At 40.5% G+C, this 23,971-nt stretch overlaps 1 protein-coding gene across 1 annotated transcript in view; it reads left to right on the forward strand.

Moving 5' to 3' along the window:
* rgs3a (regulator of G protein signaling 3a) overlaps positions 1–23,971 on the forward strand; it is a 127,102-nt gene that overhangs the window by 15,360 nt on the left and 87,771 nt on the right. The window contains exons 7-9 of the mRNA XM_068706284.1: positions 2,166–2,226; positions 5,547–5,637; positions 17,896–17,963. Coding sequence (XP_068562385.1) covers positions 2,166–2,226; positions 5,547–5,637; positions 17,896–17,963 — 220 coding nt within the window. The remainder of the gene's footprint in view (positions 1–2,165; positions 2,227–5,546; positions 5,638–17,895; positions 17,964–23,971) is intronic.

The raw sequence follows: 23,971 nt of genomic DNA on the forward strand, positions 1-23,971 counted from the left end.
TCGAAAATGATGTATCCCTGTCTCATTTGTAGACTCTGAATCTGCTACCTCTGAGAGCAAAGGGAGTGACGGGAAAGAAAAGCAGGAAAAAATGTGTGCATCTTCAATTCAAATTAGAAAGGTACACTCAGTAGAGCGCAGATCTCCTCCAAGTGTGTATGCAACGATCACTGCTCTAATATTAATATTTGATCAAATGAATACAACCCATAATTGGCATGCATATGCATATAGACATGAGGTCGATGCCTAATAAAGAGGCGTAGAATAACTGTGTCTTGCGGCCTCTACCGGCCGGGAGTTTGTTAAGAGTAGTGAGTGAGGCCGGCAGTCAATGGCAGTATAAAACAGGCAATAAAAGGTGTTTTGAGAATGTGTGAGTCAGTGCAACCAGAGGTCCTTGAGCATGCTGCTAAAAATGAGCACCCAAAATATTATGCACTTTGGTGCAGCAGTATGCAAGATAAGCCGACACACACACTCACGCACACACTCACACACACTCAAGACGGCAGTGATAATAACTCCAAATATCAGCTATGAGATGGAACTGCCAGGTCTGTTAGAAGCACTATTTGAATGGTTAGGTGGAGACCAGATGCTGCTCTGTGTACAACATTGAATGTAATGCAATTGAGGTTGCTGAAGTTATCAAACACTAGTTTACAAAGTGGCCACATAGTACAAGGGATTCTCTCACTAGGCAATATGCATGCCAGCATAAACTGTAGCAGCAGCTCTTGATCATCGATGTCTAAGACCAACATGGAAGCACCACAACCAGCAGTTGAACCCATGTGGTCTCTGCAGGGGGGATCTCTATCCCCATGTGTTCCTCAGAAGCAATTTTAAGTTTAGTCCAGCTGGAAATGTGGACTAAATGTGCTTCTTCAACTCTACCCTCTGCTGTGTAGAAGTTGTATGTAGCAGTGCCTCTTAAAGCAAATTTTCTTAAACACCACAGAACATTGGCCAAGGTGCTGCTGTAACAGATATTCATGGTACCCAGAGGATGAATCCTACTGACGTCGGTGATCCCATGAATCTTTATCTAGCACAGTGAGATTGTGGTTTTGAGTGAAATGTCTCAAGAACATTTGGATGGAAATCTGGCACACATTCATGTCCCTCTCAGGACACATTTTGAATACTTCAGTGGTCCCTTAACTTTAATCCAGCGCCGTCCTTGGGGGAAAATTTGAAATCATCCAATACTTTGTTTTATGACTAACTACTGACATTGCCATCAGTCTCATCTTAACATCGTGTTTAGTGCTAATTCTCAAATGTTAGCATGCTATCATGCTAATATACAATGTGAAAATGCAAATCATTGTACCTGCTTAACATCAGTGTGTTGACTTTGCCATTGAAAGCCATTAGCATGATGCAACTCAAAGCGCCACTCTGCCATAGCTTCACAGAAGCGCTAGCTGGAAGTTCTGGTATAGAGCAAGCTTTTATAAACTCAATATCGTCTTCACGGCATTCTGTCGATGCAGCTGAGCTCTTTCTGCCACTGGGTCACTCAACTGAGCAGAGCCAGGAAACATTTCAGGTCTTCATTTGTGCTGACAGCAAGTTTTGCCCTCAAAACAGAATCAGCAGCTGCATCAGTCCTGTCCAGCTGGGAGGTTGTCGAGAATTGTTTTTCTCATCTATGCATAATTAAACATTCCAACGCCCTCGGTCACCAACACGCACAGACTCCCATAACTCTTCTCTGACTCTGATAATACATTTGTACCATGTCAGTATGTTGACACATTCATGAAATATATTTCCCAAGTATCACATTTTACTCCTTTAAACTTTTTATTATTGTCTTGTCTTCCTTCATTATGTTTTACTGTGCCTCTAACGACAGAGATTTCACCCAGGGGATCAACCCTTTTTGTAATAAATAAGTCTATATGGCAAAGTGGGACAATTTTATGTTTGAAAAATGTTACGCTTAGATGAAAAACACTATAAAAAGCATCACATTGCTTTTTTTGTATTTGTGGTGTGGTCTGTGGGGGTTTAACTCTTTTAGAGGATAAAAGAAAACACATTTCAGATGTCAGACCTGAGTTAGAAGACACATCGGCTTTACTTCGGGGTATTAATTGATTTTTCTTATCCTACTTATTTATTCTCTGTGTTGCCTCTCTCTGTATCAACAGGATGAGTGAGCTGCTGGGTTGCATGAGCTTTGGTGTGCGCTCCCTTATGGACCCAGACAAGGTAAGTTTAGACACAGAGATTGCAATTATAAAGACATTCTGTAAACAATATACACAGCTCCCTTTTCAACTTTCTCTCTTTCTGTGTGTGTGTGTGTGTGTGTGTGTGTGTGTGTGTGTGTGTGTGTGTGTGTGTGTGTGTGTGTGTGTGTGTGTGTGTGTGTGTGTATATGTGTGTGTGTGTGTGTGTGTGTGTGTGTGTCAATCAATCCATTAGACCATGAATCTAAGAGTTTAGTTCAGTGTGAATGGATTCCAGTGACCTCAATAGTTGAGAGGAAACACTTTGGGGTTACGAGTGTTACAGTGCAGCAGCGGTGCCTCCAGTCACTGGGGTAAAACACAGTTTGAGTCACTCTCGCTGCTGAAATGTTATGGGACACGCACATAGACACGCATGCATTCCTCATTTAAGTCTCACTGAATCTCATGTCTTTCTTTCACTGAACTGAGTTGTAGATTTTTTTTTATTTACAATGCAGTCGTAAAAATGCAGTCTGTTGATTATAATATGTTGCACATTGAGAATTTTGTAATTAAACATCACATACTGTAAGTCTTTCACCAAATTAAAGTTAATCCTTCAATGAAGGCAATGTATTATATGTGGAAATTATGAACGTGTAGTGCGCCTTACTAGAAAATGTTATCTGGGGAGACCTTTGATATCACTGATACTGCAATGGCAACAAGACCTAATTTGTATTTTTCTATGACAAGAGAAGAAAGTCCTTTTGTCAGCTTGTGTTTGAGCTGTCAAACACACAGCACATCCTGTTCTCATAACACGTACTGTTGGCTGACAGATGCTAAAACAAGAGTATGAGTCTACGGCTATTTTAGCGCTGTGGGGCCTGTACTCTGTCATTACTTTTGTAATGTATTCAGTCAAAAACTAAATCATTGGACTTATAGAAATGTTGACCTGATGGCGGTGCTAGATTCAAAGTTAAGGGATCATCAAAGTGATTACAATTAATCCCGAGGTGGACAACAAAATGTCATCCAATAGTTGTCAAGATATTTCAGGAACAAAGTGGTGGACCGACCGACGGGCATTGCCATCCCTAGACAGGACACAAAAAGGGTGACACCACTTCCTCCCACACACCTACATCATAATATAGAAGAACACTTAGTCTTTCTTCCCAAACTGTCCCAGGTGAGAGCAGACGAATGTGAGGTCCAAGAGTTCAGCGCTGCTCCTTGGCTCAGAATAGGTTCTCCTCCACGAACAGCTTATCCCCATAGCTGCTTTTCTTAGCTCTCTCCTGTCACTATTTAATTATTAATTCCAATTTATCCTGTTTTTTCCCATTGCCTTTCCATATGTGCAAGTTTTCTTCTTGCAGTCGACCGCATATTCACAGTTTAAAAAAGAAAGCCCACGTTTTAGTGGTTAGTGCAGTAACCACTGCAAATCTGTGGTATGTAATGTCTCAGCACTTGATCATTTATGTGTTATTACATCATTCTGCATGCATCTGTGGGTATTTTAAGGCCACATGGTGGATTTAGAAGAAGGAAACCTTTATGCTCCTTGTGGTTACAGCACAGTTGAGAAAACCTCTCCAATTGTCTGTTTCTGTACTTGTCAGTTATTGCACTCATCAGCCCTTTACCATTGGAGCATTCTGCCCCAAGAACCCTACAATTAGAGCTTTTTGTGAAGTAGAAAATATGAATGTCCTGGTGACGTCTTCAACACACACAATATTCTGGGGTTCAAATCACTACAGAAAAAAAAGAAGCTATCTTTAGCAAAAGTACAGTACAAACATCTCTGCTTCTTATGTTAAAATCAGCGTTTTGACTATTTAACTTATAAGCTTTAAGCATGTCTTGTTTTTTTTTTCTCAGGCTGGCTGAGAAGTTGAGATACGACTCTTAATCTGGTGTTTAGAAATGAAGTGAACACACTGCAAATTGTTCTCTCTCACCACAGTAAGTGTTTTTTGTAGTTTCAATTAGCGTCCACATCAGTGAGGAAAACAAACAACCAGAAGAAATTAGTTTCGTCAGGCTTATGGCTTCCTTCCTATTTATCTCAATGAATATTTAATTTGCTTAATATGCTAATGAGGGAGATTTAGCTTAGAGTCACATGGAGTTATTTCTCTCCACCACATCTGTTCTGCTTTTCTGTTTTTTTCATTTTTTATTCAGCCCTTTTTTCAAACCCACTCCTTTCTGTTTGTCTCCAATGTTTTCTTTTATTTCAGAAGCATTTGGAGCTTTCTGGTTATTTTTGCTACCTACTCTGCTCGCTTGTCACATCTTGTCATTTGTTTGCATCCTTTTGCCACTTTGTGCTTTTTACTTCTCTCCTGCTTTCTCTTTTCATCTCCCAGTCTCCCTCCTGACTTACAGCTCCCTTTGTCCTACTCTTCCCCTCTTTGTCACATGTGCAGAGTAATATTGAACGATGGCGTAAATCCATCCCTGACTTTCAGGACATATGCCCTCCCCTCCCCCATCTTCTATACAAGTCCCCCGCCCGTCCTCCCCCCTTGTCCCACAGCCCGCAGAAATCTGTCCACTCAGATAAGATGCTTTTAAAACGGAGATTATTGTCACTGTCCATGGCATCACATTATGTAGTACAAAAGAGGAGGCTTGCTCTGTGTGTGTGTGTGTGTGTGTGTGTGTGTGTGTGTGTGTGTGTGTGTGTGTGTGTGTGTGTGTGTGTGTGTGTGTGTGTGTGTGTGTGTGTGTGTGTGTGTGTGCTTTAATAAATGTGTGACACAGTAAAATAACGACAGAGCTTAAAACAGTGTTGTCCTGTTTGCAATACCCAAATCATCAGGATTACAAATCAAACCCCCCTCTACATGACTTTATGTAACATACGTACGGTACAGTAGTTGCGAATACACACATGTGCGTGCACACACACACACACACACACACACACACACACACACACACACACACCATCTGGCTCACAGGGCAGAAGTGGAGGCATCAGCTGCTGGAATAAGCTAAAACATTGTGAGTGTTGAGTGTGTGTATGTTCAGGGTTTGCAGCCCTGGAGGAGCAAGCAAATTAAGTTTGTGTCTTTGTGTGTGTGTGTGTGTGTGTGTGTGTGTGTGTGTGTGTTTGCATCTTTGTGGGTGTGTGTTTCTGTACATGTTTATGCTCAGATAGAGAATTTCATTTTAAATTTAGTTCTCATTAAGTTGAATCCCCAAGCACACTCGTGCATGCGCTTGACACACACACACACACACACACACACACACACACACACACACACACACACACACACACACACACACACACACACACACACACAGTCACTCTTTGTGTGTGTGCTGTAGGAGGTTCAAGGATGGTACTACCTACTTGGGGAAGAGCTAGGGAGGACGAAGCACCTTAAAGTGCCCACACAACACAACTACAACTCCCCTGGTAAGTTAACTTACTCATTAAATATGATCAATGAATCAGATGGGAACACTGACTTAAGCTGAACTTAATTAAAATGTGTTTGCTGTAATGAATATGGAAATATTTGTGGTATCGAAAGTTGGCATTGAATGCTTGGTAAGATCTTAGGCCTGTATGCGTATTGTTTTTGTCAAATATTTCCTCATTTAAATCTTTGAAACTTTTCTATCTATGAGCCATATTTAAACTTTCTTTATTTAATACTGATATATTAAGCACTCAAACTTTAGTGCACAAAACGAAAGTATAACAAAATATATTGTTTTGGTACCAGTGGTGATACTCTGGTATCATATCATCACATATTTTTTTAAATGATACCTAGCCCTGATGAAGTTAAGTAGACATGTGAAAACAGGACAAACATAAATATAATAGTATAAAACATTGTATGTAAAATATAAAAAAGGGAAAAGGTAGTCTTGTAGTCTAATGGCAAATAGCAGATGGTCAAACAAATCCAAAAACGGCAACTGTAAGAACACAAGTGAACTTGCCATATACATATTGTCACATGTTTGTGTGTGCCAGGCTTGCAACACTAAGTCTTCATCAGTCTCTGGGTCTGGAGGTGGGGCGACTGTGGAAGCGAGGGATTAGGAGAGGGAAAGAGAGAGGGATTGGGAGAGCGAATGAGGGAAAGACAGAGTGGTAGGGAAGGAGGGGTCTGGACCAAACCCTGACGCGTCACAGTCGCCAGAGAGAAAGAGAGAGGGAGAGACGGAGCTCTCTCACACAGTTCGCTGCTGGACTGGCTCTCCCCTCACACACCCACTCAACTCACACACACGCACACACCTTCACACACACACACACACACACACACACACACACACACACAGACACAGTTGTTTGGAAATTGATTTTTTCTTCTCTCCACCTTCGAGTGCTCCTTCTCTACCTACTTATGTTTGCTCTCACTCGTAGTTTCACGTTGGTGGAGGTGGTGGTGGTGGTGTTTGTGTGTTGGAGTTATGCTACTCTGTGCCGGCCATAAGGGCAGCCTAGACTAGGTGAGTACTATGTTTGTGTTCTCATACTTGACTGTACTCACTGCACATGAGTGTGTTTTAGAAGTTGCATGATGCAAAGAAGCAAATTTGCAACGTGAAGTTTTTTTTTTTTTGCGGATGCTGTTTGAGCGTGTGACTCTCTACCTCTGCCTCTTCACTGTTTCACCTGTCTTTTTTTCCTTGTATTGCTCATTTCTTCTTCCTTATCTTCTTCCATCTTTGCTTCTTTTCTTTGTCCTTCTAATTATTGCTGATATTCTCATTGTTACACTCTGCGTGTGCTGGTAGTCTGTCAATTTTTGAGTATTTTTCTCGTGCTGAGCAGATTTTTTCACAGTTGCTTTCTATTGAAGACCCCTTCAGCAGTTTACCAGTTCTGTAGATTACTTACAGCACGGCCCCAACTTTTTGTACAAAGCTATGCACAAACCCTTCACCTCAGCACATAGTGACACGCACATTTTTACACGTTTACCCTCCACAACCCTTCCCTTTCCCAGTACCATCAACTTTCCTTTGCTTATTCACACAGTTCCATTCTGGGTTATGAGAATGACAATTATATCATGAGACCCATTCCAGTTTACACCGCTTGGCTGAACTAGGCTAATCTGCTTCATGCAACTTTAAAATGAGTTTTATGCTTCTGTGGATGGAAGTGGGACAGGGGTATCAGATTGGACTCAAGACTCAGCCAGCAGGAAACCATTACAAGGCTCGCATGAGGGGATCCTGACTTACACTTAGGGGTTATACAGGCAAGTGGTTCTTTTAGCTGGGGGCTGACAGGCTTTTTAAACTATAACACAAGTGTAGTAATTGCAGTCACAGTTGCTGTTCAGAAAGTTAATTTCATAGGATTTTATGGCCAAAAAAGGAAACAAAACAAAAGAACAGCGTGCTTAGTTGTTTTAATGGATGTAAAATGTTTTCATCTTTCCCAATGGAAATACTGCCCCACTACTGTCTCATCGGATCCATGTGTCTGTGTGTGTGTGTGTGTGTGTGTGTGTGTGTGTGTGTGAGAGAGAGAGTGGGGGTGCATACTCATGCATGCACTTGGTTGTTGCCAGCTGGCAGAATGTAGGCCATGGAGGCACTGCTGCACGATGCACTAAATGAAATGACTAAAATCCCATTCATTACAATACAACTGTCCATTCTCTCTCTCTCTCTCTCTCTCTCTCTCTCTCTCTCTCTCTCTCTCTCTCTCTCTCTCTCTCTCTCTCCATTACCGTTTGTCGTTTCAATTTCACGCTCTCCTTCTTGAAATATTGTTTATTCACTCCCAGACATTCTGTCTGACGTCACCGTTTTTTTTGGGAAATTTGGCATCTTTGTCACCTATCTGTTAGTCATCAGTCAACGTCTTATGTAACTTAATAATGTGGCAGAGTGAAAAATAAAGACTTTTACTAGCTACCAGCCTATTTTCTCTCTCTCTCTCTCTCTCTCTCTCTCTCTCTCTCTCTCTCTCTCTCTCTACTGAGAGCTTGGCAGGCTCATCATGGCCTTGTAATGCTTTGGATTTAAAGCTAATTCATAATTTTTGCTGCTGGTCATCATGCCTCTCCCCTAACTCTTTCTAACTACTCTCAAGCAATGGTGCCATACCAGCAATCTTTAAAGCAATCTGTACTTTCTAAGTGAATGTAGTGTTGAATTTCTCACCTAAAAGTACAATAACCTGTGTATTTCTTTGCGGACAGTAAAGGTTGGATATCGTATTTTGGTGAAGCTGAACTTTTGGTTTTCCCTTGTGCTCATTTAGTGCTAAGGAGGAGCTGTAGTAGTTGGTTATGTATTTGTTGGTCGGTTTTGTGCAGCACTAAGGGGAATTGTGGTATGCACTGATTTGACCATCAGTCCTGGCTGAAAGAGGTGCAGCCTGCACTCTTTCTCCAGGAAACACAGTAGGAGTTGCACAATGGTGAGATGGCTAAATCTAATTAAATTAATTTTAAAAGGCTCACCAATTCATGTTGGAGATGCATATAAGATAATTAGATTAGATTAACTGTTTATCAGTTTCCATTCATTTTCATATAATTTTGACAAACCAGGCTGAAGTCACAACTGTGAACTAATCTGACCAGAAGAATGTCAGTGAATGTCAACAGTTAAATTGCCAAATCCTATAATGTAATGTAATATCCGCTCTGAACAAAAGTCTAACTTTACAAGCAAACATCATCTGTTGAAAGAAGTCTTTTAGTGTTCTGCTAGATTTAGGTGCACTATTTGGATCCGTGTTTCTGACTAAGCGCTCGCTCAGCGGCCTGAGTTCAGAGCCAGGCCAGAAACCCCTCGGGGCAGACTAATGTTGGACTGGGAAGCTAGCAGCACATCTGCACACGGCGGAGCGTCATCCTGACCTAATGACTGGATGGACATTCGGCATCTACAGATCCATTTAATGTATTTTTGCCACGGCGGGTACAATTAAAAGAAAATATACTTTTAAATAAATAAATCACAAATGCAGAGCACAAAGAGAGAAATGAACTCTCTAAATATCAGGTTGCTACAAGTCATGCTGGACAGACTTTCCTCTTGCATGTTTCAGACTCTGCTTCCAGAACAAAACCTGCTGAGCTCTGACAGCTAATTACAATGTAGTTATACAACAAAAAAGGCTGCCATCTTAACTTCGCTTAACATGAGTTGAGAGGCATGAGTGGCAGCCAAACAATATATCTGAGATAAGGAGTGACAGGGCAATTAGTGTTGATTGTCAGAACACATTTTTGTATTTTGCAGTGGTAGCAGCCTCTCCTAATCTAACGTACGCATCCAAGTACTGTTCTGCCAGTAGTAATACTAACAATACAGGATATATGGATGGTGGTATACTCAGACTCAGAAGTGTACAGCTGGTACACTTATGTGGTCAATGTGTAGATTATTAAAATAGTGATGGAGAGGAAATTGTCAAACTGATCACATGCAACATCCCAAACAGAGTATTTTAGTTCAAATACTCAGGACTGAATGACTGTCTTGTGGATAGTAAATCTGTATCGTTGATATATGTTCAGTAAGGAATATTTATGTTGAATAGATACATCAACATAAAATTTTAAAATGGTGCCTGGTTTGAGATCACAAAATCAACATTTTATTCTTATATGCATTTAATTGAATTTTGTTTACATCTAAATACACATTTAATCTAGAACAGGTTATTTTTCGCGACCTTCCCGGCTGTTCTCTTGTAACAGCAGCATTCCAATTGTTTGTGTTTTTTTTCCCAATTGCATCGAATAGTTGAAGCAGCAGAAGACATGTTGTGGTTAATCACATATCAGTGGAGATAAAAAAACAGACCTTTTTCTTTATTAGTTGAGTTTGTCATTGTTGGTGGGATATTGTTTGAAGTATGTTATTTCCCATCTGTGCATGCTTGTGCATAAGCACGCGCAGTGCTTTTTTTATGTCTCTGCATTTGTTCTTGATGAAAGAATAGAAAACCCAGAGTGTTTGAAGAACTCTATTAGCTCTGCGTTTTTGGCTTGCGTAGTGTGTCAGTGGAGACCACTGACCCACGGTGACATGTACGTGTGTGCGTTTCTGACCATGGCTAATGCATCTCCCTCCAACAAGCTTACGATGTGGGTCAGATGGTCTGTATGTGCGTGAAAGCAAAAATAACAGAGCACCCATTGGGCTCGTGCTTAAAAAGTGTGTCATCTGTATTGTTCGCAACCTTGTTTCACTTTTCATAATAGATGGATATAGTCCAGACGTACTGTACGCACACACACACACACACACACACACACACACACACACACACACACACACACACACATAAACACTGCCAGGCTCTTCCAGATGGCGAGCCTTTAAATCAGCAGATTAAAATAAACACCATGTGATTAACTCATATGGAAGGGGTTGGAAATGGACATAGACGTGGATATGTGGGGGCTGTTTTCATATTGTTAGCTTTCTCTGGTAAGATAGTGGCTGTGAATTTGTGAGAGTATGTGATCATATGAGACAATGTGTTGGTGAATATACGTCAGACATGCATCCGATGCCTGACCACAGGCTCACATCCACTTGATCTGACGTGAAGCATTTGACCCAATAGCTTACACTCTCAGCTCTGTGCTACTGTGTTGTCCTTTCTGCTCCTTGGCAGCTCTGCAGATTTGACATCTTCTGTCTTCATCTTCTGTCACAGAAAGAAGAACAATAACATATTATTTTCAGCATTTGAAAAGATAGTCATTTTTGGATGGATGACAATCCCAGTCAGGAAGTTCAATTGATTCAAACTATCGTAAACAAGTGAAATTACTGGTCTGTAAATAGAATACAAAAACCCATCTGACTGTTTATTGTGTAAACAGCGTTCGTTTGTTTGTATATATATATATTTATCTGACTTGAACAATATACTCGGCTTGAACAAACTGATTTCTTGTTAAAATATGTTTATGTCTTAAAGCTAGGATAATCTTGAGAAACTAGAAAGAGCACGCTAGATTTTGAAAATTATCACACCAAAAAACCCAGCCCAGTGTTGCGACCAAAAGTTGCTAAATCTAGCAAGAAAGTCGCCAAGTTGGCACCACTGACAGTCTATCCCTTCAGGCCTCCCTCCAATGCCACTCCCCCCAAATTTGTATTCTAGACGCTACAAACATGGATATTGTTAGTGCTCACAGCTGTTAAGATAGCAGCTTGTGGAAGACTCCGTTGAAGAGCAAGGAGTGCACAGGCAAGCAGGCATACAGGTATACAGGCAGGTAGCCTGTCAAATCATCACATTCGGGCTGAATTAAATGATTGGACGGGCTTATTACAGTCCTGCGACGGCCACAGATAACAGATCTTTTTGACAGAGCATTTGATTCATTGACCGCTTTCAGGATGTAATGACAATTTCAACAAAAATATCAAAAATGTTTTTTAAGAAGATTACCAACCCTGCCTTAAAAAGAAGAAAAGTTAAACAAACAAAAAAACCTAACAAGAAAAACACTGAACTGTGTATTTGGATTTGTCACGCACTAATTAATAATATAATATACAATATATTATGGTCAGCATATTTAAGGCCCTTGCATGCCCACACAGTTGCTATCATTTATTCAGGCTAATTAGACGTCTGCTCAGGTTGAAGTTGGGTGGATGTCAGTCAAGCCGTCTGACCACACCTACGCAATTTTCAGATGCGGTTTAATCAGACCAAGACTTGTGTGGGTGGACCATCAGTGTTAAAGTCATTTAAGTGAGTCACTAAGTATGTTATACTTTGCTCAAACCAGACGACTGAGACCAGAACCGGCACAAAGAGCCTCCTGCAGTAAGCTGCCAGTAAGTCTCGCATGAACTGCAAATTTACAGAGAACATATGTTAACAGCATATCATTCTACAGATGTGTGGCGTTTTCAGTCATTGTGGCTGATTTGACCTAATCATTACGCCCAACTGACCACCATAGTCGAAACAAAAAAAAACCCCTCTTTAGTTGACAGAAACCGATATATCATTGATTTGTTGTGAATGCTCAATATATGCCGGAAATGTTCATTGATCATAGGTGATGACCTAAAAAAGAAGATGGTGGCAGACTGCAGGGACATGTTTACCACTAGAGGGGTGAATGGGTTTGGGGGAAAGGACTAGCCAGTCTCAGACAACCAAGAAGAGAAATACAACCCAAATTCTTTTCATCACACACACAAATCTCTGCAGACTGCACAGCATAGTCTTTAATCTGCAGTGGGTGGACACTTCCAACATGTTAGGGCGAGAGGCAATGCACCTAGACGGCTTAAAGTCGTCACGGACACAAAAGTAAATTGGAATCAATTTCCTGATGGGCAGACATATTGAGCCTGCGGAAGGTAGGCGGAACAAAGTGGGCACGACTGGAGGGCGTGTGACTGCCAATAAGGAGCGCACTCATGTGGAGAACGACCATGTTCCCATTCTGCCACTTCAAGAGTCTCTGTTCCGCAGATATATTCTCCCCATGTACCACAGCACATGATGGCTGTTCTGTGTGACAGATCATTCTCACGCCGAGACCATTAGCACTGTGAGATAAGTTGTACCTTATTTTGTCATACTTGAGGGAATTTTACCATAGTCAAGTTGTCAATATTGTGTAAAAGTTAGGAAAAAATAAATAAGTAATATATGTAATTCATAAGTTGCCTTAAAGAAATGCACTAATCTATATTTTGAAGTGCCATGGCTCATTTCTTTTGCCTGTAAAGGTTGGTTTCCGTCTTTTCTTTACAGTTGCGTTGTGCTCCAGCATTTAAAGTAAACTAGTTAGAGTTATCAGTTTGAATAGCCACATTGCCTTTTTTTGCCGCTTAACCATGACACTCTTTAAAAAAAAATACATTAAGATCAGGCCCAATTAATTCTTTTGCCCAGCGACAACATGTTTTTTGTGCACAAGGAGGCTTGTACACGGAGGATGAATTTTCTTTTACGCTCACAAATGTGAGGACCATCCCAAACATTTATTAGCAGTCAGTGTGTAAAACACTTTCATGTGCTGAAAACAGAGTTTATGTGCTTGCTAGTAATATTGATGATCTAGTTATTTTGGAACAACATACCCAAAGCCGCATCCGAAGAAAGGCATAGTATTGCAACGATTTCTGCTTATGAACAAGTGATGATCCTGATGAACTGGTGGTGGTTGAAGTTGATGTTTTGATGAATTTGGAGGTACTATTTAGGCAGGATATGAAATTCTATCACAGAGTATTTATATGCTTGTTCGCTTCCAATCCTCTTTTTTTTTTTTTTACAATCTATCAGTGACAATCATGCAACACTTTGAGTCAACAGACAGCAGACATAAACCTTTCTAGCTGTTGTGCCTTGCTCGGGACAAACAGGAAATGAAATGCGCCAATCGCTCCCTGTCCGGCTATCCAGAATTGTCTTGTTCCATGTGGCATGATCAGTGGGGCTGAAGTCAGGCAGAGCCACGGTAAAAATCATCTTTCATAATTGCTCTGTATTTAGATTCAGGCTGGTGGGATGCAGATAACTCATGCGTAAACAATATGGAATTCTCTGAAGGATCAAACCGTATTCGGGGAAAATGCACACTACATTACCTGTGCATCCACAGCTAGATGTTTGTGTTGCAATATGTCCTAGTTCTGTGCTCTCTGACATACAAGGACTTATTTGATGCTTATTATATTCAGTTTTTTATGCCGCCAATATAAATGCTGATCAAATTGGTATTTAGCAAGCATAATGCTCACAATGTTCGCCAACTTAGTTTAGCGTGTTAGCATGCTAACATTTACTAAATAGCACTAAATACAAAGTACAGCTGAGGCTGATGGCAATGTCACGAGTTTTGCAGGTACCCAGTCATGAACCAAAGTCTTGCACAAAATCTTTACTAGATGATGACTCGACATGAAAAGTCAGATGATAAAAGATATTATAATTCATCCTCTGTAGACCATAAACGTCTGTACCGTGTTTGACGGCAAAAGTCATCCTCATTGAGGATCAGCAAAGTCAGCAGGACGCATTCTCTGGGGACCGCTAGTGTCTATATACCCCTAATATGGCTAACATCCTTCAAAACCTGTCATGTACACATCTGCCATACCATCTGATTTTACTAACAAATGCTGTTGATTATTGCAGTTGTTCCTCCTCCAAAACCCAGCATAGTTGTGTTCATAACATCCAGTAGCTGTTCTGTCAAGATGATTCTGACAAAGAGCGATATAACTCTGTTCGCTGACAAATGAAATCACTTGTATCCACATCACCCCGCTCTCAATAAGCGACATGCTTGCTAGTGACTTAGCATTCAAAGTGAAAAGAAGATCACCCCCAATGTTGCTCAGTCAGGCCATTGCTTTAGGTCATGAATTTTGTCTCAGAGATGGCAGGGTGCTAACAAAGGATTTAATAAACAGGTCAAAAAAATCATTGATAGTTTCATTAAAACTAATAAGTGTTGGTTCGCCTGGTGGATTTTAGTGGATTATTCTTAAGGCCTACAGGGATCATCCCTACGTATTCCCATAAAGTAAATCAATTTATGATGAGGAGTATTTGATCCCTGAAGATTGATGAAAAAAAGGACTTTGATCTACACACAGTTGTCCTGTTTGATTACTGGATTACTGGATGATCCCTGTAAGCTGCGGGCTGACTTATTTCCAGGCAGTGTTAAACATAAAAAGAAATGTACAAATGTCACTTTGCAACCTAGTTAAACTAAATAAAATGGAATTAACAAACTTCAAAGGTGACCAAGGTGATGACAGATCAAACTATAACTGTAACACAAAGTATACTAATGGACAACCTGATCAAAGAACTGAGGTGGATTCAATATGTTCGGCTGCAGCACCCATTTTCACATCTTTGTTTTCTTCAGGATCAGTTTGTCCATTGGCCAACAAAAACAGCTCTCAGATACAAAAACAGCTCTCAGCGTTTCAGCCTTGCGATGAGCATGATGAGTAAAAATAATAATATAGTGTACAGACTGATGTGTTAGTAAGAACAAAACTCATATTTAAAGATATTCAAGAGAAACCCAAATATGCTGTGCAATGTGTTAGTTCTGTCGCTCACCAATTACAACACTAAATTGATGATGCTTGAGGTGATCTTAAGAGGCCCAAACGGTGAAGTGGAGGCAATCTCTTGCCATCTTGGCTTTTCCACCCTCTCCATTAAGTGTGTATTTGTTTGTGGGCGACAGGAGGTGAAAAGAAGGACTGGGTGTCAAGTGAGCGAGTGCTGCAATGAGGGACTCGGCCAGAGTCAAGGGCTTTTTTTTAAATGTTCTGGCACATCTGAGAATGGCTGACTCTTTTTGTTTTCTATCCTTTACTCTTGCCTTTTGCACGTCTTCATTTTCTGCCCCTTCTTGTTGTTTTACCGTCTAGTTTTATCGTTTGTCTTTTTTTTAATCTTCTCTTTCTTACTCCCTTTTTTGAAGTACATTCCTTTATTTCTCATTCCCTGAATTTCTCTAGTGTATACTTTTCCCACTGTCCACTATTTCCATCTCTTATTGTCCCTTTTTCTTTATGTCAGTCATGCTGGATGTTTCTCGTTGCCAGCTGCTCCGTGTCTCCGATCTTAAGCCCAGAGTTACTGATGTCTTACCCACACAATAGAGTCCTCTCCTGGGCTTGATGCCAGCCAGGTTAGCCCCTCTCTGTAGCTTGACCCCTGGAGGTTTCAGATCCACAAATGACAGAATCCTTTTTTTTTTTAAAAACCTATGGGCTTACCATGGCAACTACAACTATGGGATTGGTCCCTTTACTCAGGGGTTAAACTACTGTTTAGGGTTACAGAGGAAAGTAGCAACTGTGTCTGAAATGTTAAGAGATGCTTGATTTGCTTTTCTGCCTGTGGACTATCTTCAGTAGACGAGATACATTTGAACTTATCAGTGCAGAATGTTGAAAGTTCAGAGTAGTTGTGTACTCGTATTGGTGAAAACCGTGATATTTAAAAAATGAAATATTGTTTTCATGTTCATAATACACATGACTGAAAGCATTATTTGCTGAAGAGGGAAAAAATGTTTGTGCTCACCTTAAATCTGAGCTGTGGAGTGTATCTTTAAGCTTTAAAATATATATTTAAAATCAGATTTTAAAATCTGTCTTCCAAAAATGTAACATATCATTTTTTTTTAAATGATCTGACATCAATATGGTTTAGTTTGGTTCAGACGCTAACACGACTTTGATCGGGTAAAAAAATAAAAATAAATATATACAAAAAAATAATGTGTGTATATATATATATATATATATATATATATATATATATATATCTTGATTTGGGTAACAATTTTAACTTTGTTTAGATTGGTGGACCTTTGTCGTCGTCATTGTTAAAAGAAACAAAGGAAATGAACACCAGTCTCCCGTGACAGTCCCACATTTTGTTGACGCCCCCTAAACTGACTAACGTAACCCAACTTCCTTCTTGGCTCCCAATGGACGAGTCATAATTACTCCGGCTGCTAGAGGACTTCGTCACTTAGATGAAAACATACTGTATGTCGGCTTTGGGCATTAGCAAAATGACCGATGCTGTCGTTATTACTGTCAAGCTTTGTGTGGTTTAGAACTTCTATTCAAAGGAATAAAATGATTTGCCAGACATCTTGAAGCCTCCATTTCAAGGCAGCAGTACTGGCATAATAGATTGTGTTTAGAATATCTTTTTTGACACTGTAATGCTGTGTTCAAGATATCTTCCTTTAGACATTTCAAAATATGTGTGTGTATATAATGTGATTATTGTGACTTTCTGTGAGGTTAACAGAAGGGTACTTATCCACTTACACTCTTTGACTCACGCTGGGGCTGTTTTCACTTGGTTGAGCAGACTTTGGAAAATGACATTTCACAGTCTGGGTTTGGGAAAATCTCTCCCCTATTGTGATGAAGGTATGCGTGATGGACGAGTGTAGAAAAGAGAGGGATAAGAGGAAGGATAGAAACACCAAGCAGAAGAAGGAGGCAGTGGTTAGAGGAGGGGGGACAGTGGGGTTGCTCTTTGTGAAGTTTGAGAGACGGAGAAGAAAATGAGAAGGAAAGATTTATATATTAAGTCAACTATGTAAACAGAAGGACATGTAGAAAGAAAGAAAGAGAGAGAGAGAGAGAGAGAGAGAGAGAGAGAGAGAGAGAGAGAGAGAGATCTGCATTGTGGCCCAAAGCTGAATGCTGCCTTTATGAGCAATAGTTAAAAGGACACTGAGGCGTGAGTCCCTGTAACCATAGCAACTTCCCAGGAGCCCTGTGTGACAGAAGGATAATAGAGTAAGAGAGGAGTTCCTTTTCTCTTCTTCACCCCTCCCTCCTTCCCTCCTTCCCTCCCTTTCACTTGTTCTCACTTCCACTCCTCTCTCGGGCAGTTTTGTCGGATCCTCGCATCTTACGGGATTTTCCTCGACTCGGCTGGACGTTTTTTTTTTTTTGTGTTGCTTTTTATGTGCTCTCTGAAGTTTGAATTCCAGCCCAGCGAAGGCTGCTCCAGACAAATGTTGCCCTAATTGCTTGTTGTTATCTTTCTGAGTCACTTTTTATGGACTCTCAGAACTATTTGAGGACTTTATTTTTGTGCATCCAGAAGACTGTTTTGCGTTGGCACAGAGAGAAATGTGCTCCAAAGGCACTGTCTCAGCCCGTGATTCCTTTGTCTACATTTCAGAGGCTGTGCTGTCAAACCATGGTGCTGCCCCCGAGACCAATCGCCCCGAGAATATGCAATGCTTAACAGTAAGTATAACTCAGACCTTGCTTTTACTGTCTGTGTGTGCGTGTAAAGCTTAAAATGCTTATAAAATTGGCTTTTTCGGCTACAGAAATAGTTTGGAAGTATGTGGATATGTTAAAAATACAGTAAATATCTATTCAAAGTTCAGTCGCTATCGCTGAACATTATTTTTTTTATTGGAGGCTTATGGACTCTGTCTTTATTCAGTTGCATGACTTATTTATCTCGTGTTTTAGTTTGCGTGTGCCCATATGTGTTTTTATTTCATACGTTTGCATGTGCGTGCACAATGAATGGATAGGCCTGTGTCTGATATACTAAGTACTTGACCCGTGACATTGCACCATGTCCAACAAACTCATCATGCATAAACATGCCTTCAGTACGATATTTACTGCATGAATTCCATGTTACACATTCCCAGCAACCATAGCAACTAATTGAATCGTGCGATTGAGCTTTGAGCAGTGAATGCAGCAAGATGCCAGTTCTTGACAGACAATATTTGACAAAGAGCTCACTTGCATGTGAGTCACATGTGGAGCAGAATGATGGTTTGTCATGAGAGATGGGGAAAAGTCAAGGCAATTTTCATAACTTACGCATTGTTGACTGTGTGGTAGCCATGAATTCATTAAAAATGAACGAGGACGACCACTTAAACTGTTGCAGAGACACAGGAGCATGACTGATGATACCTTTATTCATTTCAGTGATTATTTAAGAAAGTATTTGATTGGTAACAGCAGCAATTATGACAACAACGGCAATAGAAACATATTTGAAAGCCGTAGTGGTCAACTGTATTAAAATACAGTTTGGGACACATTATGAACCCGCAAATATAAATGTTATTTTTTTCCCTTATTTGGCTCATCAACACATAGTTTTGCAAGCCGCTTCTTTGCACTAGCCAGTGTTGAGAGCTTCTCTGGGAGGGTGTATCTTGTAAGAGTTTTATGCCTTATCTAGCCAGTTCCATTAGGATTTTTTTGTGGGCGATAAATCCAGTCAAAACTATTTATTTTAACAGCCAGGCTGCATCCTACAATACATGCACCGCGGCTTGTTAAACACGGTTAGTATAGCAAAGTTCCATCAGGGAACATTGCAATTGCTAACATAGTTTTGCAGGCAGGATAGTTGTTTATCACGTCAAAACTGCGAAGTGTGCAAATGATACTTTGGCCTCTGGATTACAAATACGATTTCCTTTGATTACTGTTTGCAGACCTGAAGAAGTCAAGGTTTGAATACCACCACAAAGTTGTTAACGTCATGCAGAGAAACAAAAGTACAGATATTCACATATTACTGCTGGGGGAGGAGGGCCTCTGTCTTTCTTCCATGAGATATTTGACCCTTCCTCCAGAGATAGGATTGCCTTGTTGGCTGTCAATGCTGCATCTCTTTGCATGCTTTAGTTCACACTACAGCTGTGGGGAGAAATTATTCCTCCATGGTTTACTAATCCAACTGGATCCTGAGTTGGCAAATTTCCAGAGTAACTTTCATGGAAAATTGACTCCGGCTTCTTTTCCCACCAAGATGCCAACATGGATGATACTTTTAGCAAATTAAATTTGACTGGTTATGATGCATGTGTGACAGTGGCTGTATTTAGATAGGGGCAAACCCTTCTGAACATGAGGCATATAGAAACTTTCCTTCATGGGAATATTTCTGTGATGCATCACTTGTCTGTAACGCCAGGTACTTGCTATAGATGATACTTAAGTGGAGGGTCTGCAGCGTATGCAGCAGTATATGAAAAGAAGACTACATAACCACTTGAAAGCAAAGTTATTAAATAGCTTTCAATGCAGCACACGCTTGGCTTATTTTCCTACAGCCTATTGTCAGAAGACAGCACAGCATTTCAGCATAAGTAGTAGCCTTATAAAACATAGTGGAAGACCATAAGCACAAAGAGAGTGGAAACCACAACCACACAAGGCACGGCCGTCTGCTACGAGAGAAATGCCCCAGTCTGCTCCAAATATGCTCGTGACAACAAGAAAGAATTACAATTCATGCTCGGGAGAGTGTGAGATTTTTGTCTGTATTAAACCAAGACCAGATATTTCCCTGCAGCCTTAACCAAGTCTTTTATAGAGAAAAGAGAATTTATAGAACTTTGGTAGTTTTAGTTAAATGTTATATTTGGTGGTACGGTGAAGAGGGAACGTAATCAGCAATTTTAGCTCATTTTTAACCACCAAATCGGACATAGCTGCCAAAACACTATCATTTCTTGTGATGCGTTTTTATAATTTCATTTAAATAGGATCATTATGACGACGATTCCCGGAGTGACAACAGAACAGCATGTCAATGAAACATGTTCGTGTTGCTTTTGAAACACAAGGATTCAGGATTTGAAAAACAGCGGTCGTATGGAGTATAATAAGACAGGATTAGACTCAGGAGCTCACTTTTCTTTCACCTTTTACACACTCTTTCTCTCTTTATACAAAATGCAGGTTGTACTCACACACACACACACACACACACACACACACACACACACACACACACACACACACACACACAGAAACGCAGGTTACGAATTGCCTTTTTAAATTGCTTTGTGTACCTGATAAACTGTACTTGGCACAGTTTATCACAATGAAAGGTTTAGTTTCTGGTGAGTTGCAACATTGCTATGAGAACAGCAATCCCGCATCCAGTATGTCAAGAGTTTGAGCAGCTTTTGAAGTCATGTGGGAGGTGAAGAGGGCAGTAATGATGTGGCGCAGCATTGAGATGGAAAAGTTTTACATCCGTATTTGTGAATGCTCCTTTCCTCTCTCCTTCCTCTCCCCTCCCTCCCCTCTCGTTCTTGTTCTCTCTTCCTCTTTATCTCTGGGTGAATCAGAGTAACAGATGATTGTGTGGTTTGTGTGGGTCAGTCTCAGGGGAGAGTTGAGGGTGGGGGACTAAATTAGGGGAGAATGGAAAACCTTTTAGACTTTCTCTTCTTTTCTGTACTCGTTTTCTGTTGCCTTGGCCTTGCTCCCTACCAGACCGCTGTGTATTTCCTCCTCTCTGTCGCCTCTCTTTCCCCCCTCTGTCACCCCATGGCCATCGCCCTCAATACACAAAGAGCTCTGTGGTATCATTAACTGCCCACTCTTTACCTATTCAAATATTTTTCAGTGTTTGATGATGCACTTACACGTGAATCATTTCAAAGATTTGCTCGGAGCTCATTGAAGGTTTTGGACACTTCAGATGTTGGTGAAGATAATACTTCATATCCACAAAGGAATGTCCCTCAGCAAACCACAAGGCTATTTTGAAAACATTTTTCCTATCCACTGTCTACACTTTTACAGCCCTCCCCAGTGTAATTGTCATTATGTATTTCGATAATTACTACATTTTTGGGAGAAATTATGCTTTCAAGAAAGTCACACCATTCAAGTTCTGTTCTGTTGCTTCTTCTGAATCACTGTAAGCTTAACATCCTTTCAATATATCACAAAATATTGAGTCTTCCCGTGGTTTGCTTTGAAAGTAACGTAGGCAGGAATTGTTGGCATTTGGGATAAATACCAGTCACAGTCACAGGAGAGATTTTGTGATGTGAAATGACATACTGCTGCTTTCAATCAGTGTGATATTTTGATAAACGTTCACATTCTCTTTAAAAAATTAAGTGCAATGCCTCTTTGATAGAGTTAAAGGACTTCCTTCTTAGAAAATAGTATGTGTTATCTTGACTTACATGTTTTGGCAATATCCAGTAAGTTTGTACATGTGTGTATGAGAAAATAACAGTTTCCTCGCTTTATAACATTGATCTCCTGAATCAAAAATGAAAGACTTTACATGCAGCACAACAATAATCCATCTCCGTCGTTGCCATGTAAGCATTTGCCAATTATGTTAACAGGCTAAAAAAAACAACTGCTCATGTCACTCGCAGGGAGCAGAGAGTTCATGAATATTAACAATAGTTGCACCCCCAGACACCCTGCATCACTTTGCTTGTCAGATAGCATTAGCTCCAAAATCGTCCCTGTGAAAATGGGTCTGACATTTCTGTCTGAAGGAAAAGATGGCAAGGAAAGGTGAGATCCTCAAAACCAAATTGCTCCAGATGAGCAATCAAGTGCCTTGCATTGCAGGACCGCTGCCATTGATGTGTCAGTGTATGTATGAATGGGTGAGTTAGAGGCTTTATTTTTCCTACTCAGGGTGAATATTGCCAGCAATATGTTTGTATGGACGGTAAAGGTTGGTTGATCCACTCCAAGGTCCACGCTGAAATATGTCAACAAACAGTAGATGACACCCCATTTTTTTTCTTCTTTTAGATAAATCCTAATGATTTTGATTCAACCACCATCATGAGGTTGAAATTACAACATACTAAGTATTACAAATACCTGCAAAACTAAGGACATTCCCATCAGCCTTAGCTGTGCTTTGTGTTAAATGCTAATTAGCAAACGTCAGCATGCTAGCATGTTAAAATTAGATAATGAACATACTTAAAACATCTGCCAATGTTTAGCAGATGTTAGCATTGTCTTTTTGAGCAGGTTAGCATTGACAGTTTCTGTGTGCATTAGTGTCCAACTGTTTCACTGATTATATTTCTACTCCTTTGTTAGTCTTAAAAGTTAATCGTTGACCTGTAAAGTACTTTGAAGTGCACTAAATTGTGCATTTCAAAACTGAATTGATTTGACTCATAGATTTATAAAGTGCTAAGCTTAATTTGAATTTGTAGAGGCCTAGCCGAAGTAGTTTAAGGTTGGAGACGTAGGGCTGTTCTGTTAGGTGTGTAGTCATCTTATATTATGCACATTATCACCTTCAAATTGTAAATGTAATATGAATCCATATGCTGAGCTTCCACTTTTGGGATTTTAAGTACAACCTGAGCACTGACCCTGAACTTGTGTATTCACTGGTTTGGAAGACGCCTTCTCCTTTGATAGCTGTCTATTCAGGTCATAAAGAGAGAGAGAGACAGAGAGAGAGAGACAGTGTGAGAGAGAGAGAGAGAGAGAGAGAGAGAGAGAGAGAGAGAGAGAGAGAGAGAGAGAGAGAGAGAGAGAGAGAGAGATCCCACACTACTAAACACCAGACTGGCCTTGTCTGGCTCCTAGACAAGCTTCTTTCACTCCTCTCCCTAAGACATGCTTTCTTCTCTCCCCTTCTCCTCTCCCTCTAATCCGTCCTTCTGCCTATTTAGAGGTGAACAGCGCAGCATGAAAGCGAGAGAAAGTGTTTTTTGTGTGCTTGATGGGTAACCCTCGCCCTTTTGAAAAGGCAAACAGGGAAAAGCTGCCATTACTACTGGCATGAAGGGATCTTAAGACAACGGCCTTTTCTGCCACTTTATTAGCATTGTAGAGACTAGTAGAGCATCGCTCCTCTTTCACCCCTTTCTTTCGCCGTCACTTCTCTGTAGATGCCCCATTCCATGAGCCAGACATCCAAAAGCTAAAAAGGAAAAGAGGCAAGCCGGGAATTAATAGGGTTGCTAGGGGTTAGACTGGCTACTGTTTTAGCCATAGGTTAACAGGCTTTTTCTCTCACTTTGGCTGAGGTGTTTGTTGTTATTTTTTGTGCAGATTACCACCTCTTTCCCAGGCTTACTGATATTGAAAACAAAAATAAAAGTAATGTTTGGATTAGTGGACGAGTAGGGGAGATTGTCAGAGGTCGCAGACCTGTTAGTTTCCGTTCTGTGTGGTTGGGGGTGAGGGGGAGCAGCTGAAAGGAAAAGCAGAGGAAATATGGAAGCTGAAAACATAACAAACAAGCATAATGTCTGGACGGAGATGGGGGAGTGTGGGAGCGAAGGTGGAAAGATTCTGGTGAGGTGTGAAGTCTTAATTGAGGTATGTGTGCGTGTTTGTAAGTTAAGTATGGGCCCAAACAATGCTGCTGTCATTCTCTTTTGTTGGGGAAGGTGGTCATTACAAATTGTTAGGCCCAAAAGTCGTAAGCAATCAGAAACATTTCCGTTTACAGTGCAAATATGGTCTAT

Source organism: Cebidichthys violaceus, unplaced genomic scaffold (assembly GCF_023349555.1).
Source record: "Cebidichthys violaceus isolate CVI_PGR_0920_01 unplaced genomic scaffold, fCebVio1.0.p SCAF_12, whole genome shotgun sequence".
Lineage (NCBI taxonomy): Eukaryota > Metazoa > Chordata > Actinopteri > Perciformes > Stichaeidae > Cebidichthys > Cebidichthys violaceus.